At 37.2% G+C, this 20,104-nt stretch overlaps 1 protein-coding gene across 2 annotated transcripts; it reads right to left on the minus strand.

Moving 5' to 3' along the window:
- Positions 1-343: 343 nt before the first annotated feature.
- LOC112556352 (activin receptor type-2B-like) lies at positions 344-20,003 on the minus strand. Of its 2 annotated transcripts, XR_003097710.1 has the most exons (9): positions 19,475-20,003; positions 17,065-17,564; positions 15,461-15,729; positions 14,922-15,117; positions 14,497-14,637; positions 13,426-13,564; positions 13,064-13,200; positions 10,331-10,688; positions 344-7,843 (listed from the first exon to the last, which is right to left on the minus strand). XR_003097710.1 is itself a non-coding variant. In XM_025225269.1 (8 exons), the coding sequence occupies exons 1-8, from the start codon at positions 19,530-19,532 to the stop codon at positions 10,398-10,400; spliced, it is 1,731 nt and encodes a 576-aa protein (XP_025081054.1). In that variant the 5' UTR covers positions 19,533-20,002; the 3' UTR covers positions 344-10,397. The 2 variants fall into 2 exon arrangements, 1 of the variants encoding a protein (XP_025081054.1); XM_025225269.1 differs by having other exon boundaries at positions 344-10,688; positions 19,475-20,002.
- Between the last annotated feature and the right edge of the window lie 101 nt (positions 20,004-20,104).

Consider the following 20,104-nt stretch of genomic DNA (forward strand, 5'->3'; position numbering starts at 1 on the left):
TGTCTTGGCCACAGTTCTTCCTCTGTGTGTGGCATCTGTTTACAGGGCTGGCTACCTTACCATGAAATAGCTTTAGTTGCTAGCTCAGTGTAAAACACCAGTTCCCCTCATGTTAAGAAAAAGGTGAATGCCAATTAAGCCATCAGCACAAATGTGGTCAGCAGACTTGCCATTGCATGAAATCTTCAAGAAGCCTGCTTCTAAAAGTAGTTGAATGTTATTATGACATTTGTACTTAAGTTCAACTCACAATCTTTGGTACAGTGGGCTAACTTTTACAGCCATAAATATTGCCCCATCAACACAACTCCTGTTGGAGCATCATGATAACAGACAATGTAAATGTAGCTTCCTTGATATTTTAATGACCAAGTGATGAGATACCACAGCACAACAGGACACAGGTCCAACAAACCAAATAAAGAAATAATAGAAAATAAAACGTTTGCCACAGCTTATTACTGGGCAGTTGACGACAGTGAACTCCTAAAGCGAGCAAACAACTGCACAGTTAAAAAGTTCCACTGCTGGCTAGAGGGCACCACAATTTAGCTAATTGTTGGTCATCACAAAGCACAGATCTAAAAAATCCAGCAAAGGTCGCCAAAATCAATGTAGAACCAACAACAATGCAAGGACAGTCCACATATGTTGTCCATTCAAATCTCTGAGGTTTGTAATGTGTTTAATATGTGGTGGTTCATCATAGGTCTCTGAAGATCGCAATGTCAAAGTTATGCTGTTGACATTCATTTTGTGCTCTTTAAGTCTGTAATGCCAGTCCCTGGACATGCTGACAGAACTCTGCTTCACTCAATGCATGCACACCCATCCACACCTGCAGTCCATCATCAATAACCTCATCTAAGATTAAAAAAAAAGTTTATTGAACTGACCACTCTATGAACAGTAACTATACATACACAATTCTATTTACAGCCTTGATGAAAGAGGTTTGTAATATATTACTACGATGTAACTCTCAAATGATGCTGTGCATTGCCTCATGTTGCCACCATGGCTCATAAAAGGCTTCTCAGCAAGATGCAATGCATGTCTGCAAGTTAAATGACCCGTAAAAACATTGGCCTCAAAAACAATTGCAATGATAATTAAATCTGAGGTTTAGAAAATAATTACAAAACAAAAAAAAAACAAAAACAAAAACAACACAGCAGAGACCAAAAGTTTAAATGATAATGAATAAATGGTTTTGAGGCACAACATACTGCGTGTGTTTACATTTTTTTTTTTATACATGAAGACATTTTCAAATTACTTTCCCTGCAGCTCATATTGACATTTCACTCTGAGACATGAAATTTACTGGCTTCTGATACCCAAACTTCTAAACAGGAGAAAAAGAAAATGCCCATTTCTCATCTGCAGACTGGCCTCTTCAATGTTTAAATATGCAGAAGTTGCCGACAAAGAAATGTTCTCGTCTTCTTTGATGGTTCTCCTATTTTCTCTCATCCACTTCCCTGGAACATGTCGGTTAAACACAGAAGACCAGAGGAAAAAAGATCAAATCAACTAATTGATACATGCCACATTACAGAATGATTATTGACAACACGTGTGATGATGTGTATACAGAGATAACTAAATGCCTGACTGGGATGTGGAGTGGCAGAGCATTTAACAGCCATTCCCTCAATCCCAGATAGATTTTACATTTTCTTGAATTTTTTTTTTTTTTTTTTAAAGACTTAGCAGAGTGCAAACTTGTTGTTTGAAATGTCTGGTTTAAGCTCATTACAGCTATTGATAGTATCCCAAGTTTGAGCAACCAGCTCAATTCTGTTCAGAGATAAAGGCCTTCAAAATCCACAAACCTGCCTGCACAGAGGTCACAACACTGTACACACAGAGACAAATGCAACAAGAGCACCTGAGCAATGTGTACACAGATGTTCACTGCAAAGTTGTATGTGGCAACAAGCTAACAGCTAGCAACATTTGACATCACCACAACTAATCTTGAGCAAGCATGTATTGTTACTACTGACAGACTTTAAGACATGATTTTAATAAGGCAAAATAGAAAAGCTAACAAATACAACTAAGTTGACAGTAAAGAGGTAACTTAGCGATACCTGAAAATAAAAACTTCCAAGAATGAATTCGAAACTAGGATATACAGAAGCAGCATCCTTTCAGTTGTAAGCTGCAAAAGTAAATGCTGGAAGACAGAAAATATATAGCAAAACCTTGAAACCTAAAATAAATCTTAATGATAATGTGGCCAAACTTAAAAACAAAATCCATCTGCTATATTTAAAAACAGATCTAGAAAAGTACAGAATTTGGCAGAAGTACCATTCACTGCCAATTCAATAGCAAAAGAAATCTATTGAAGATAGGGAAAGAAAAAACACAGTCATCAACAAACATATCATCAACTGACAGAAAGGAAGATCTCATGGGTGCAGGAAGTACCACTAAAGCAAGATTAAGTATATAACTGCACCAACATCACCAAGGCCAATGCCAATAGCGAAGCTGGAAGCATATCAATAATTACTGGCACTAAACCAACATAATACCAACATCTTTTACTGCACATCTTGATGCGTATATGCCAGTTTCATGCACAGAACACAAGTCTTTTGCTCAGACTTAGGAATAAGTGTCTTGCAGTGAACTAAACCAGACATTGGGGTGTGTGTGTGTGTTTGGGGGTGGGTGGGTGAGAAAATGTGAACTTTAGTAAACATTTAACAGTAGCCATCCCTGAAGTAGCACTATAGGGCTACACAAAAACCCCTATTAAAAGGGGAGATGTGACGATTTTGCACAGACATCCAAAACAAAACCCGCAGACTTAGCAAATGAAAAGGAGAGAAAGAGAGCTACAGATGCTGACAAACCAGCAGCAAATGTTGTATCAAAAATAGAAATCTCCCATGGTGCTGGTTCGTCCATGCTCTCTCTCTTTCTCTCCTATGCAAATCTGATGGCTCAAAAAACACATATCAAAGGGAATATACAAAAATCAAGCACATCACCTTAAAGTAATTACAGAATTTTTTTTAAATCCACACAAATCTGCTGATATAGCTTGGGAAGACACCTGCTTCCTAATGTTCCACAGTAACCTCACAGTCACATAGCTGTGTATTTTTTTGTAAGGAACACAACACAGAAACTGTCCTTATTCACAAACCAAGTACAGTATGCAGAGTCCTCCACACATATTGGATATGAAGCAAAACAAAAAGACAAAATATGTATACATGTATAGTAACTAAAATAACTGCTTCATACTCCTCTAAGTGAAAGGCACAAAACCTTACACTTGTTTTAGCATCAACTTCCTAGTAACTATTTTTAAATAATGGTGACATTTTACAGTCAAACAAAAGATGTATATGTTCACAAAAATGCGTAAATATGACCTCACCAAACCAAGAGTAGCGATTGTACACAATAATTTGTCATACGCCAGAAAATGCTACTGGGGAGAGTGACTACTTCATTAGTGACCAAATGTGCGATGTACAATTGTGAAGTGCAAGAGACCATACCCAGTACTGCATGTACTTTAAAAGTAAAAACAACTTGCACCACTACAACTTCTCAAAACTGAACGCACCACAACTGCAAAACAAGCGAAGTAACTAGCAAACATTACCTTCCCTGCTAACCACCAATGACAGTGGTAGCTAAGTAACACTATATGAAACCATGGACAAACTCAAGACATAACCTCTGGTGCAATGAAGCCAAGATGGCCAGAAACTTAAGTTGCTCCTTACCACATCAGCCACTACAGAAAATCCATGGTCATTGGAAATGCCACTACACTGTCAAACATTACAAACATATTTTCAACTTCACTGTTATTATTTGCTGCAGTGTTATTTGCTTGAGGCATCTTTTCACTGAAAACAAAACATTAATCTAAAGAGTTCCAGGTCTGCAAGCATTACAATTTACTTAACAATTCACTTTCTATCACTAGATAAATCTGAACAAGCACATTTTAGACAATATTCACTTTCTGGAACTACTCTTTTTGTTACAAAATGTTTGCAGCAGGCAAATACAATCTTTCTCATGGTGTACTTTCTTGTTTAAAAATTTCCTGAGGAATTGGGGAAGGAGGGAGAAAACAAACAGCATGTAAAAACTCTTTCAAAAAGTTCACTCCTACTTTATTTTCCTCCCAACCAGTATATTCTCCCCCTCTCACCCCCCTCCCACATCTGAAAATCATACCATTAATGATTTGTATATGACACTACATTTTATGACTCAGGAACAATTACATCAACTTGAAACAATAATTTTAGATGGCATATGTAGCAAAACAACTAAAACACAAAAACTGATCAATATTGCATCTTCTGATCTAGTAATGATATCTAAACTTGTTTTTTCCCAATCATTACATTTTATCCACCCCTTCATCTGACAATTTTCTGTAAAAAGAATGCTAAGCAGACAAAGAATCCAAGGAATTTATCTAACATGGGATTTCAGCAGTATATCCAACCCAAAATTTAAAAAAACCCTAACAAATTGCTATAAGAGATGCAGACATACATAAGTTCTCCAATTATCAGTAAGTTAACCAAATGCGTGAAAATGTGTGTGAGAGAATAAGAAAAAGAGGAAGTGGGGGAAGAATTCAAAACAGAGGAAGAAAGACTAGTTTTTTATGTGTAATAGTTAATGATGAAATTTTGAGACCCGTACTTCAACAAGATTCAGCTAGGCAGTAGCAGGAGGGAGAAACAATTGACTGCAAAAGATAAAGAAAGGGAGGCAGATCCAAAGAAGTAAAAAGATAAGAACAAAAAAAAACCACCCCATTGGGATGTACATGTGTCACAATGATTCGAGGTAACAATGTCTGCATAGAAACACGTTTAAATTCAAACAAATCAACAGTAAAGTTATAACTTTATGAGAAACTTGACCATGTAGCTGCTTTTGCTGATCAAAATGCTGTCTTTAAGAGTTAAGAAATTACAATCTGCATAACAGAAGTGAAACACTGGGAGAGAAGAGAGATGTCTCATCTTCTGCCTTAGACTGCCAGAAATAATCCAATTCTGGTGTAGTCGTTACCCACCAAATTACAATGTTTTAAGCTGTGTAAAGACACTGAGCAACCATTATACTACAAAAGCCACAGGACTGGTGGGTGGATCCATAAACAAAAATCCCATTTTATTCACTAAGATTATCAGTTTCATTTTTTTTTTTTTTAAATTGAAGGCAAACAGTAATCACACAGCAGACTGACTTTTGCCACAACTCATTCCTATAGAAAACAGTAAAATAAATAAAAGTGCATTATAAGCTTGACATTTCTTTGCTTCTCAAAATACAATAAAACACCTGAGTTCAAATTACATTGCTATTGTCCCTGCCTTTTAGATATAATTTTACACAAAGCACTCACGATTTATGTACCAAAATAAAAAAAAAAATAAAAAAAGAACCAAATACCCTAACTCATCCAACCTGGCTAATCCTTTCCCCCAAAAAGAAAATCAAAAAGAAATAAAGGAAAGAAAAAAGACAAGACTAAAAGATTAGCCATTACAGAAGTCACTCAGACATTCCAATCATAAGTAGTTCTCGTATATCTTTACATCGCATTAACAGTACTGTTTACCCCTCAAGCCCCTTCCCCTACACAACATTTAAACAGGGGAATGGGACCAGTGAATGTGCAACATGCACAATTCTCTTTCGTGATGCAATTAAAAATGATTCCATGCTGATTGCATACAGATATGGGACATGCAGCCTCAGCACTGTCATCAGCAAAAATTTAAAGGTCAATCCAATTACAGGCAGGACATTCAAAAAGGTTCGAGCACTTAACAGCTTTCAATCTGTGGAACCTGAAAACTTCTCAATGGGCATGAGGTCAAACACAGCATTAACCCAATGCAGGTTTGACATATACTATTACATGAACAACATAAATCAGCCTTGTCACATTCAATTATCATCTGGGATAGGCAAGAGGAGAATGGCAAAATTTGAAAGGTTTTTAACAAGTGTTGCTTTAACTAGTCAAGTGCGACCATTATGATTTTTGGATTCAGGCTCCAGGATGAATACCTGATCTCTCAAGATGTCAAGAATATTTATTTTTTTAAGACTTAACCCTGTAAAGTCTTGGCATAAACAGGCTGTTCAATCTTGATTTTCACAGGACAGCTGGACAACCATGTCAATCCACAAATAAGTCTTGAAACACCCAGTATTACTTCATTTCTTTTTCAATTAGGCATTATGTAAATACTATTACTAGGTTTTAAAGAGCAAGTCTTCAATTTCTTGTGCAACCGAAGCTGGTGGTGTCTTCACCCTTTCTTTCAGTAGATACAGTTTCAAAGATAATAATGCAAAAGGTGGGGGTAAAAATTAGCACTGAGGAGGTTTTAGAGCCTATGATGAAAAATGTCTATGCTTTTCAGGATATTAAAGTGATGAGAAGTAATCCAATGCCTTCTATATCTTGTATACAAGGTAGTAATTTATCACCAAGGTATTTTGGCTAGGAATCTGAATTTGAATTAACTTCTAAATCTGTAAAACTTGAGACTCTTTACCTTTCAAATGTATAAAATATTAAACTCTATGCAGGCTAGGTTTTCATTAATGTAATCATGGATCTACATTTTATAACATAAACAGTTGTTAACCATGTGTAGAGGCCTTTGGTGTGTACAATATTGTATGACATATGCAACAAGGTATTCTAATGTAAACAGCTCAAATGGAGTTGGAAGGCGATGTTGTTAATAAACATAGATTCCTACCATACATGAACAAACTTCAGCACTTGCAGTCATGAGGTATGTATGTGTCTTAAAGAGGGAAGAAGGGAAAATAGTTGTTCCAACAGGTGGATGGTGCAGGAAAGGAGAAATCTCAAGAAAACCTACAATAAATGAGTGACTCCTAAGTTTAAATTACACAGCAATGTACATCTAAAGCCTCAATACAACAAAGTATCATCCAATGGGGTGGTTATTGCAAGTGTGTGCAACAGATGCATTTTTACACACACACACACACACAAAGTCTTTAGAAACCAGAAATAAAAGTGGGGAGTGGAATTACACATTTCTCATCACCATAAACACCAGACAATACTCTGATTCTTAAGTCGCATTAAGATTTCTCTTTCAATATGACAGCTGTCACACTACCATCAGAATTGTACAGTCAATCAAAATGAATCTTTTGTCCTATCTAGCTGTCATAATATTTTATATATACCTAAAACAATTTAATAATTACATTCAGCTTCGTGCACTAAGAGATGTTACATCTCTGCCCTGAGTGGAGGCAACATAATGCTGCAGCTTGTGCATTGAAATAATAAACTCTCACTCACTGCTGTTACAAACTCAATATTATTTATTCTAATAATACAGCCCGGTTGTATGGTGCTTCTTCCTGTACTTTTTATGCCATTTTGCTGCATGCTATTGTGTCTATGTAAACAGATTAACATCTGTGTTAAAAAGAAATGAACTTTTGCATGTTTTGGCATACAAGAGGCTTTAACTAGTCACCCATTGCCCTTTACACAAAACTTCAAAGAATATGCCAAAAAAAAACAACTCCCACACAACCTAAAATAATCTGATATGCTAAAGGCAGAGGATCCACTTATACTTAATAAAATCTGGGAACTCTGTATTACTATAAAACTACCACTGCCATGCCAATGACTCACTTGATATGCTAACAGCAAGTAGTGACCCTCCTAACTCTGCCCTCACTGGCAAATGGCCAAGATCCCTCTGAAGTTGAAACCAAAACTACAGCAACAAAAAGGCACTGTCCGTAAGCTGCCTGATACCTGAGAACCAGGAAAAGGAAAGTGATACCAAATTATGTCCTGCAATACCATTGACTATCACTTTCAACAAGAACTCATGTCAAAATAGTAAGCAAATTAACATCACTGACATCTATCCATCAACCTTCACCCAAAAATGATGGACAAGTATAAGTCAAATACAGCTTTATGGCACATGAGAAAACTGACCTGAAAGGGAGGTAACTTGCCATGATGGTGATCAGCAACATAAAGTGTACAAATAAAAGCTACACTACACAGAAAACCCATTTAAGATTTTACAGTTACCACAGACTTCTTCACACCCATTACATATCACTGAAATAAAAAAGAATAAGAATACGACTGAGATCAGTCTCTGATTCTGCCAGATGAAAAATTCTGCAAATACTTTGGTACAGATTTTGGAAACTTGATGCAGAACATAAAAAGAGACTGGTTATCTTTCATACATGATTAACCATTTAAACTGAGACCTGTTTAGATCTAATTTGTCTACTTGTAACCGTGTAATCATCATCCTGTTAACATCCTACATTCAACAGGCAGCACTATAACCTGACTGCCCTGCACTGAAGTGTTAATTTACATCTTTCATTGCCCAACACTAGTGTCAGTGTCATCCCATGCTTCTAATTAGGTTGCACTGCTGAGGTACAGAGGCTGAGGTTGTTTGATTCTTTTAACTGGCTGACATAGAGGTAGAAGTTTAGCGAGGGGAAAAAATCGTCGTGGTAATGTCATGACTAGCTTCTTGTTTTACCACAGGTATGTTGGCCTTGATCAGCTCTAGAAAATCTACCTGTCATTAGGGATTATGTTACACTTCTTTTGATATAAATATGCCCTATGGAAACAAACCATACCCTACAGGAAGTGGGGGTTTTTTCCCTGTTGTTTTCCATAGCTTTAAAGGGATGCTGTTTACTACAGAACCAAAGGTGGAACTTCAACACATTAAAGTTGCTTCCAGCTACTTAAGTGCTCAACACACAGAAATGAAGTTTCCAGTTAAATATATGAACATGTAGGTACAAAAAGATGTCAGTGAAGCTGCAAGTGTGGCACTCTGTCCAAACTTCTTTTTTTGGATCTTCACCAGCAAGCAGCAAAAGATTTAAGATAGGTTCCTATAGGTTTGTGAATGACAAGATTTCCTCTCTGAACACAGCTACAAATTGTGTTTGTTTTGGATCTAGCTGTTTAAAAAAAAAACCAATATATAAATGTTATTGTATGCAAGGGAAACAGCCTTACTCATGTTAATACTGAACCAGAATGACAGTGCAACATTATTCTAAAAGAAGGTGTGGGGAAGTGGGGAGTGCTACATCTTTTATTACCAAAGACTCAAAAACCACTCTTGTCACAAACAAATAAAAGAACTTCTTGCAACAGCTGTTGGCTGCAGTAAATACAGCTGGTTGTAGCTCACCATATGTCATACTTGAAGCTGCAGGCTAAAGACAGTTATGTTGCAACCAAGAAATCATGTGCTGTTCTCAGGAACTCCTTCAGCCTGTGACTTCATCATTTTATATATAGCCTTGCTAACACAAGTTTACAACATCTCTGCATGGGTGTGCACAAATTGATCGTGCACTGCCAGTAGGGTGGTGATCATTTCTGAACTCCTCACTGCATAAAAAAAAAAACCTTACAAAGTGGATGATCAGTTCTCATCACTAAGCCTTCTAAAGCCAAACTAATGCAATATGCAAGTCCCCTGACACAGAATTAAACCAACATTTCTTAACACAGCTTCATTAACCTTCGTGTTTGTCCACTTTGTTTTCTTTCTCTTATTTTGGCAATTAACAAGTACCCTGCTCATCAAGAGCCAACTGTTGTACAGATATATGTTTAACAGAAACAGAATCTGTTCATTTATTAACATGCTGCCACACTGCTCCCTGATCCAGTGCTGAATGCAAGGAAATTGTCATGACACCACAAACTTTGAGGGTACAAGCCTTCCTGATGAAAATCTTCCTTGATATCACATATTTAAGCCTCGATTCTTTTAGCACATACCCTTTAGCATTAGATTAAAAAGAAAACTCCTTCCCTGATATAAATACGAAGGATTGGGAGTGGGGACTTTGATTGCTTCAAGGAAACAAAGCCATGTCCACAAAACACATTAAAGTACATCATTCTTGGTTGTTCAGAAACCATGCGGTACTCCTAAAAGTCATCAATTTATACCCAATAAATATTTCTGGTGACACTTCATCTGGTAATTCATCCTAAAGCAGTTCTGTGCCCTTTCCTACCCTCGCCAAAAAAAAATTTAAAAAAACGTCACAATCTTAAATAGGGCTTGGTAATCCTACTCAAAAAGTATGCAGTTTCATTGCTTGTAGGATGTAAAAGGTTTGGGTTGGGAGTAACAGAAGGAGAGAATTTCTGATCTGTTTCCCATTACATTATAAGAGGTAATATGCAGGCATGAAGTGATTGACCTTCTCTACCTGCACAACATACTTTTGGCATTGAATTTCTGTAGTGATGGTGCTCTTCAACAAGCTTGTCACCTCTCCTTTCTAGGCAGTCAACAACTGCCCAAATCCTTTGGAGGTATGTCTGAAGATGACGAGAATGAAATCACAGAGTCACTAGAGCTTGGTGGAGTCTGCCCCATAGTTAGTCCTGACGACTGCAAAGCTGGAGGCAAAGTTGGCGGGTATTGGGAGGTAGGAAGCATCACTCCACTTGCTGCAGTAACCATGTTGAATGTGCGAGCAAAAGCAGCAATTCGTTCCTGAACACAGCCTGCCGACAACCGTGCTTCAGCATCTTGATCCCAACATTCTTCAACAGTACACACCAGGCTCATAATGCCCTAAAAACAAACACATCAAACATAATGATTATAATGCTCTTTAAAGCATACAGCTCTTCCACCACCTCCTTAATACAGCACCTGGGATTTTAATTCTTGTCAAGACCAATATGTATTCAACAGCATACCAACTATTATGAGTGAAAATTTTACATTGTTTTACAGAATAACAGTGTTTGTGTACCATTTTGTGAGCTGTTTCCCAATCAGCAACCGAGGCCTCGTCCAGCTCAAAAACAACCAATCTTGGTAATACTTTGTAAATTGAAGGTAAACTTAAATGTGATGATACTTATCATGTGGTAACTTAAGTGGGGAAGTAGCAATCACCTCAATTAGGGTCTAGGGTGGCTTGTTGACAAGCCTTAGGGGCTCTTATGCAACAAAGAAGGCGTATATGCCAGTGTAGAGGTGTAATATGAGGGTTCCTACCGCGCAGAGGTGTTATAAGTGGGAGACAGCCCTAAGCAGTTACAGTAAGCCAAGTGCAACCAGCTGGCTGGCAGAAGCGTCAATGGCACCTAGGGAGAGAGTGACACCTCAGGGGCTCACACCGGTCCACCAGGTTGATGGGGATAGGGGGTTAGTCATCTGTCCACCACGCCACAGTAGACGGGACGAAGCGCCAATAAGGTAGGCAATCTCTTGTTGGTGTTGGCTACTTGACTGGTTGGTGAGTGAGCAACCAATAGCATCCCTTGTTGTATATGCAGTTGCAAATGTGCAAAGTAAAATAGGGAACACAGAACCGGCAGGACACTTCTTGGCATGATGTCAGAGTGGACGGAGCAACTGATCAGCAGTCAAAGTGACTTCAGCATCTCTAATGCAAACTTCACTTTTACCTTGAGACTGGGTCTTAAGCTAAGAGGGCAAGACTTAAGAGGAAGGACACTTGGGTTAGAGAACCTTGAGCAAGGAGCAAGTCAGTGACGAGGAACTGTCAGGACTGCCTGCTGTCCCTGTGGAAAGCAAAGGGCTACATGACCAGGGCTTACACTACCTGTGAGAGGTAGATGTTCAGCGCCAAGGCCAGAAGTTGTCATTCTCAAAGAAGGAGAATATCTGCTGGGTTTGCCTGCACTCCAAAGGACCGGAGAACTTTGCATGAAGGTGGTGTTCTTTCAGCGGCTGTATGTGGCATTGCATTTGTTGGAGACATCCCTTGTATGTCCCTGGACCTGGACAGGCTCGACTATGTGTCACTGAGAGAGCAGTCATTGCTCTCTGACGTGGTTGGCAGATCAGGCGGCTAGAACGACCAACAGGCAGGGCAACACTTTCGAGGGAAAGTCATTGGAGAGTCGTGATTGTTGACTGGAGTATTGGTCTCCACCAAACCACCATCGTGGACCCTCTTATACAAGGACAGCTTTAACATGAGAACTACATTGATGCACGTGTGAAAGTGAATGGTTGTTTTAGAGAGAGGTAACAGCACTGGAATATTGAAGTACACTTAGCACAGATAGCACTAGGACTCCTTCCTAGATGAGTCTTTTTATTGGATGTATTTGTTTGTTTCTATGTTTAATAAATCTGTTATTTCTATACATTACATCTAACATTGTGTTTTGTGTTCGGGGAACAGCAGGGGTGGGTGGGGAGGGGGTCATGAGCCACGTGGTAAATTGTGTGACTGATGTGTGAGTATTGTACGTATGGTTCCCCTGCAACTTATGTTGATATGGGTAAGAAGAATTGAGGTTAACTCTCGCCCACTTGCCCAGTTCCCCGGGGCCAGGATTCACATTTCGGCTAAAAACCAGGTATACTCCAACAATACTGCTATTACATGTACATCTCTCAATAATTAAATACATTTTCCACTCAATGAAAGATTTGATAATAATGAAATCATAATGAAAATCACACCAAAAGGTAATTCTGCAAACTGATATTTCAATACACTTTGCATGTGCAAGGTCTAATGGGTACAACTTTTTTTAAAATGAGTGATTAAAGATCCATGCAGGATGCTGTTTGCCAAAATGAAAATGAACATCCCCTCACCATCCCTTACACTTTCAAGACTCAGGCCTGCATACATCACCATGTATAGAAAGAAGTCAACAATACGGACATCAGCACTACACTTTTGCGTTGTAAAGACCTCACTCAATGGAAGAGCCAGGACTATATAGGAGTTTATCCCTATACAAACATGATGTCACGATTCTGACCTCATAACTATGTCTGTAAGGATGTATCATCCAAATAGAAGTATGGTATTCATCCAGCTTTAAAGTAATAGTACCTTGCTTTAACCAGTCACAAGTTTAAAAAAAAGTTGCACCATACTAAACCTATAATGAAAGAATGATATCTTGACACCAATATAAGATGTTCTTAAAGTTTATATTAATGGCACCTACAGGATGTCGTTTCCAATGCTCATGCATGGGTGGACGCATTTTTCGGCTCACTACATATTCCTGCATGGATTCAAGTGTTGGGTGCTGGCCTATCTCTGGAATATTCTCGAAAGGAAGCTGATATTCCTCCACAGGTCCTAAAAGAAGATAACATCCATGACAAACCATCATTATATCACTCCTCACTTAAAAGCCATGTCTTTTACAATTAGGACCACTCAGGCCATAAAGACACAAGCATTAATCATCTTCAAGATCAGGTTTAGTGTTTAGGGAGAAAAGATTTTCAACTCTACAGCGGAAAATACCAAAATACCTTTAAAGAAACTGCAAAAATGTTTCAGAGTGATACAAGTGTGTACCTTCTGCAGCATTGCATCGACTAAGCAGTTCCCACAGGACTAGACCACAGGCATACATATCAATACGCAGAAAAGCATCACGGTTGAAACAGATGGCCCCTTCCAAGACTTCAGGAGCCATATAGCGTCGTGTGCCAACCTACAACATTGACAATAGCATATTAGTAATGTGTATTAAATTTCAGCTTATTTGTGGGGTAAGTTGATAAGGGGTAGTTTATGCTAGCAGTCATCAGCAACAGAAAGCATCTGAGAAAGTGGCTATGTAGTGACATTTGGGAAGAGGGTGGGGAAATGTACGTGCACCACTCTTTATCATGTTACATTTTTCCACTAACTTTTATAGATCAGTGCTCTGCAATCATATCTTGATGATGGGGAAATATAGACAAATCACTGTTTTTTTATTCACTGGTTCATGCTTGCAAGTTTGAACCTGGAGAAGCAAAATCAACATCAAGTTTAGATTTACATTCACCACTTTTATGTGGCTAGCATTTTTAAAATGTTGCACGAGTCTCATTTATCCACTGGTTCTGTAATTGCGGTTGACAGACCTTGCATAAACACACACTCACTGTGTCAACATTTTTGACATCATAAGTTTAATTCTATCTTCTCCCAGTTTGTTCTTTCTCTCCCACTTCTATCAATTGTTCACTCCAGCCTTTATGACCACTACCTTGCCTCCAGCTTTTCAATTTTCCATGTGTCAAAAAGCACACGTTTTTGGAGGAACCTTGGTAAATATGAAGCATTAAGCTTTTAGTTCAGACAACCACAAAGAATGTTTAGATTGGAACTAGTTTAAGCACTGGAAAGCACTTGTAGATGGGGAAGAAGAATGGGGCAGATTTCTAAATTCTGGAATTGGACACTTAAAATCTGGATTAGGACTTTCCGGCTCTTAATTTTCACTCTAGTTATATGAAGTATTTCCCATGTCTTCGGACTCAAGCCTTAAAATCCACCTAAACAGATGGAGCACTTCAAAAAAATTAAAAAAAGAGCACAATAAGATAATGACAATGTCATAAAAAAAAAAAATTATTTTACAATCATTAAACTTACAAGGCCATGAGTTTCTCCTGGCCCTTTGCCAGGTTCAAATTTCAGAGCAAGACCAAAATCTGCAATGCAAGCTGTTAGATCTGATTTCAGCAGTACATTTTTGGACTTGAAATCACGATGAGCCACTGCTGGTTTAGAACCCTGCCAACAAATATTGTTAAAAAACTTTTAATGGAAAACGAAAGGCATTTTTTTCCCACTTTTCACTTCCTAAGCACTATAATTAGTTCATTTTTGTTTAGCATCATAGAAGAACACGTTTTTCTTATCAAACAGATTGCACGATCTTTGACATGAAGTGACAATGATTCAAATTAATAAATAGACTTCATAATATTTTAGTAGAGAAGACAAAAATAAGTGAAAAGTCCCTGGTTTATTACCAAATACCAATAATGAAACATAACCACTGCAAATTCACATACATGCACTGCAGTTGCTGGAATCTCATCATGCAAAAATGCAAGTCCAAGTGCCATGCTCTCTCCAATCTTGCACAGCTGTGACCATGTAAGAACATGGCCCTTGAGATAGTCATATAATGATCCATGTTCATGAAATTCTGTCAGCAGCCACAGTTCAATGTGCAGATTTTCCCCTCGTTTCTCGCTTGCAATAAATCTGATCCAAATAAAAGTGGATAAGAGAAATTGAATGACTTGATAATGCAAAAAATAAATTCTGGGTGGTATGTGGTTGCAAATGCATGTGATGCAGACTGGTATAAACATTAGCATGTTCTGAAGAGTGAGACATGAACGTGAAGAATGCAGAGAATAATTTGCACCATGGAGATGGTTTCATTCAGACACTTCTATGTTAAGAAGAATTCTACACGTTTAATAAGTTCATAAAAAAAAAAAAAATAGAAATGCATAACTTTTCTCTAAAAACACAGAGGGGATATGGAGGGGGAGGAATGGGACTTGGAAGAGGTGAAAAGAAAATTGTTTAAAAGACTAACTTGAGGACATTCTCGTGGTTCATTTGTGGCAAGTTGTATATTTCCTGTTCAGTCAACCATGACTGTTTGTCCTGCAGTGGAAATATCTTGACAGCCACTAATTCATTCAGCAGCTGGGCTTTCCACACGGATCCAAACCTGCCTCGTGCTCGTAGCTCAATAAGCTCCACTTTCTCCAAATTAAGTGATGTTTCTGATGGTGTTGAGACAAAACCTGGCTCTATAGTTGGCAGCTGCTGATGTCCCAAGTATAAATGACGCTGATGACGCTGCAAAGTTAAAAAATGAGGTTATCAAAAAAAAGTTTGTCATTAATAGGGGGGATAAACCACATCCCTTCTCTCCAACTTCTCCAACACACAACCCCTCTCTCAACTCTGACCGATGACAGGAATGAGGAACCTCATTTATTTTTTTTAATGTCTACTTGGGACTGTGGATTTGAAGCTATACCAATCACTATTAAGAAAAAACACACATTTTGGCTCAGACAGGTTAAGGATGTGACAAGCGGAATTCTTTTAGAAGGTTGGGGGGAGGAGAAAAGGCTTTATCATAATGTTTATGTCAATCTCACAAGTTCCCTGTCATAACAGTAAATTAGTGTCTTGAACTTTCAGACAGTAATCAATATGATAAAATAATATTGTCAGTTAACAGTGATAATCTACATCAACAAAAACATACATATTTACTATTGTTAAATATGTTAAAACAATGTTACTAGAGCAACAAAAACATTTCAATTTGCAAGTAGCCAGAAAAACTGATTTAATGGTACATAAACTACGTATAAATGGTACATAAAGATGGCACATCCTATATCATATATGATAACATTTCTTCATATTCTCAAGATTACTCAGTATCTTCCATATATTCTCCTGATGTCACAAACCTTGTTCTCTAGAGTCATTACTGTTACATCTACAGTGATCGCCCTTTACTGCCAAAACGCAGGGAGGTTCTTTGTTCTACATCGTTGTTACTATTTTGTTAACTTGTTCTACATCTTTGTTACTATTTTGTGATCTTGTTCAGCGCAATAAGTGCGCTTTTGGCTGAGATATTATGCTTTATATATTCCCACTTATTTTTATTAACAGCCTTTTCCATAATGCTAGTCGTTGCCACACCCTTTTCCAATATCATGTTACTCTCAGCTCTTGTTCTTGTTATTTGGTTCCTCTATGTGTTTTCTGTATTTGATTATATTCTTTGTTTAGTACGTTTATTTATTCTTAAATACTTCATATGTTATTTGTTTCCCCGTCCCTCGTATGTTGACCATGTTTTGTTCTTGTTCTTAAGCAGTAAGAGCATACTCCTTAGGAGTTTTAGTATACGCTTTACAAATTTTGCATTTATTATTATATCAACTGCACTTCTGTTTTCAAAAGACCTGATTGCAACATCCTCTGATAAAATCTTTACATGTCCAGGAAGATGCAAACTGTGTGCTATGTATACTTTTTCCTCACGTGCATCTATGATTGATGATGATCTAACAAGAATGTGTTTTGCAAAGAATGTTTATCAATAGATGTAATTAAAACCACATAATTATTAATTTTATATTAAATACAAATTAAAATGAAACTTACTTTCCACATGAAAAAGACTGCAACTATGATCACAGCACCTCCAATAATGGGAACAATTGAGTATAACACAGCCTTGACTAGCTGAGAGCCATCTCCCTTTCTGACAACAGGAGGCAATGAGGTACTACTTTTGTCAACAGAGCTACCGACATCACTACGGAAAGTAATATTCCTATTGCAGAAATCCCCCTCACAACAGCAGAAGTAAACAAATCGCACAGGGTCAGTGTCTCGTTGAATACACTGACGCTTTCCATGGCATTCTGGAGCCCCCATCCAACACCCTTTGCGAAGAATTTGCACACCATCTGAGGTGTTTGACCATGATGCATAACACAAATTTAGATATGTACTGGAAGGAGGATCACACTCTTCCACTTCGCAGTTTGTTGTTTCAGGGTTACAGCTCTTGTCATAGCGCTCGCATCGCTGTGTGCCTATGAAGTCATTTTCTGCTGTTCTGGCAGCTGATGACAAATCTTCTTTAGGAAACACTGCCACTATAGACAAAGTTCATCAAGGATTTATTAATATCAATATACCAATTTATTTATCACATAAAAGAAAACAGCAAATTATAATTATATAAATTTAACATATCTACACAAAGTGCTGAGCACCTTATAGCAATTATGAAGCCGCTCTTGTCACTGAAATAATTTGCTACTTCCTAAAGTAATAAACTGAATAGTTAATATTATTTTTCTAAACTCAAAATAAGATTTAAAGTGTGAAATCAGTAGATGCAATATTAAACTTCTTTAAAAAAATAAACATTACATCTTATGCACTGTAATTATTTAGTTGCAATCACTCAAAATCTTTTTTTATCTATTTTGATTTTGTTATATCAGTTGGTTTACATTAATATATTTTTCTTTATTAACTGTTTAGCGGTAAATATAGTTCACTAAAAAACCTGAAAATGAAAGGGGCAAGATTATGGAGAATAAACCTGGAGTTTTGGCCCAGACAGATGATATATATCGTCAAATTGGGTACAGCACATCTGACTTTAGTTATATGAGTGCGTGCCTATTTGCACAGTTACTCTAACCCAAACCAAACTCAACAAGTTATTTTCTTGTTGGGAAAAAACTAAAATTGCTAAAATATTATTAAATATTATTCTGTATGCTAGCACAATTATATACTCACATAGTAGGGTGGAGGTAAGTTGTGAACATGTTGAGGATTCATGGGAAGTATATCTGAATTGTGAATTTATTAAATATCTGGTTCACTTTTATCACTTTCACCATTTTATTCTCTTAATTTACATCTTTCATTGCCCAGAATTAAAGCCAGTGTCATCTCAGGTCTGTATATATTCTTTTGTCTTAGATATTTAGCAGGGTTTCTACTGCACATAAATGTGTGTAAAATCATGCAAAAAGAATTCTTAAAGAAAAACTGCTTTGGGTCAGAAAATTTAATGATTCTGGCATCAGGGGTCTGAAAGTGCAAAAGCCTTTGGGTCAGATATCTCATTGTGTAGGACATCTTGTAATAAATTGAACATGAAAGGTGATATTCCATCATTTTGAGATAGTAACACTTTTATGTGCATTAAAATGAGACAACATAGGTACTGATTGACAAGATCTTCAACACTTTTTCATAGAGGGTGGTGAGGGGCTATAATCCTACACAATTTAACTGGTGGTCTAAAAACCTGTTACATTTTAAGGATGGGAAACCCTGATTCATCAATCAATTAAGCCTTTTAAATGAAGCCATGACACAGAATAAAGAATTTCAAGAAAGAAAAATTAAGTCTGTTTTTTCTATGTAATGCATAATGAAAACCTGTTTCAACATTCAACAATTTTTAGCTCCTTGGCAATGATAGCCATGCTGATTCACACTCAATTTTTCATCACATATCATTTGCAGTGGGAATGGATGTTTTGATGTGAATACCTGTTAGATCTGCTTACATGATATAAAATTTAATAATGCAATATTTTAGTTTTAATTAATTTGTTTATATCTTTAATACTTTTGTAGACTGCATTTAAGAAGTGTATTATGTAATTAACACAAGAAGTTCACACGTATAGCTGCATACACTAACAGCTAGGGATTTAATGTATCTGCATGGAATCAAGAAAAAATAAACCTGTATGTTAATTTTAGGCCATGCAACCAACTTGTTGCATGTACTTTTTATTTGCAGAATTATTAATCGTGCTTGCATGCAAAATGACAGCTCTTGTACTACAGTGTCCCACACTATATAAACTGTATTAGTAAATGTGTTGCAACTGTTAAATTAGTTTGCTAGTCAGAGTTCGTTTCCTATTGGCTTTGGAAATGCAAAATCGATCAAGTATTTTCTTCAGTTTGTTGATTCAGCAATTTAAATATGCATGACTTTCCATGAGTAAAACAAAACTATATTACTTACAGCTTTGATGAAGAATGATGGTCACATAAACAACACCAAAACAAGAGTTTCGAGTCATTTTGCACTTGAGACTCAGTTTTTGTTTTTCCAATCATCAAAAATGCTCAAAAATACTAAGTACTCCAAACAGCAGCAATGTAAGCTGCAAATCTTCTGTGTCCCAAAATGCATTCCGAAAAATGGAGCTAAACGATAAGCTCCAAAATAATCAAGACAACAACAACGCCGAAGAACATGGAAATGGCGTTCCGAACATACATCTAGCTAGCCCGGATGTTCTCGGCAAAATAGGACATGCATCATCGTTTTCTATTGGACGTTATTTGCGCGTATTCTTTTTTGTGACTTGCTTAGCATGATTTCTCCCTAGACAAATTGGTCTGGTCATGCAGAGATTTCTTTGTTTCCTTTTAATGTTACATTTTCACAGTAAGATGTAAAAACATCTTAACTTTTGTTATTTAAAATTCAGTGAATATTGTCTCCCAGTAGTAGGAATCTATAGCCAATGGTTATGCTAGCACCGTCATTCCCCCCTCCCTCCACCACAAGGTTAATCTTGCTCTTTAACCAGTTGGTGATCCGCCCACTTAAGGGCACAATTTTCCCCTTATCTCTTAGGACAAAACC

This window comes from Pomacea canaliculata, linkage group LG2 (assembly GCF_003073045.1).
Source record: "Pomacea canaliculata isolate SZHN2017 linkage group LG2, ASM307304v1, whole genome shotgun sequence".
Taxonomy (NCBI): domain Eukaryota; kingdom Metazoa; phylum Mollusca; class Gastropoda; order Architaenioglossa; family Ampullariidae; genus Pomacea; species Pomacea canaliculata.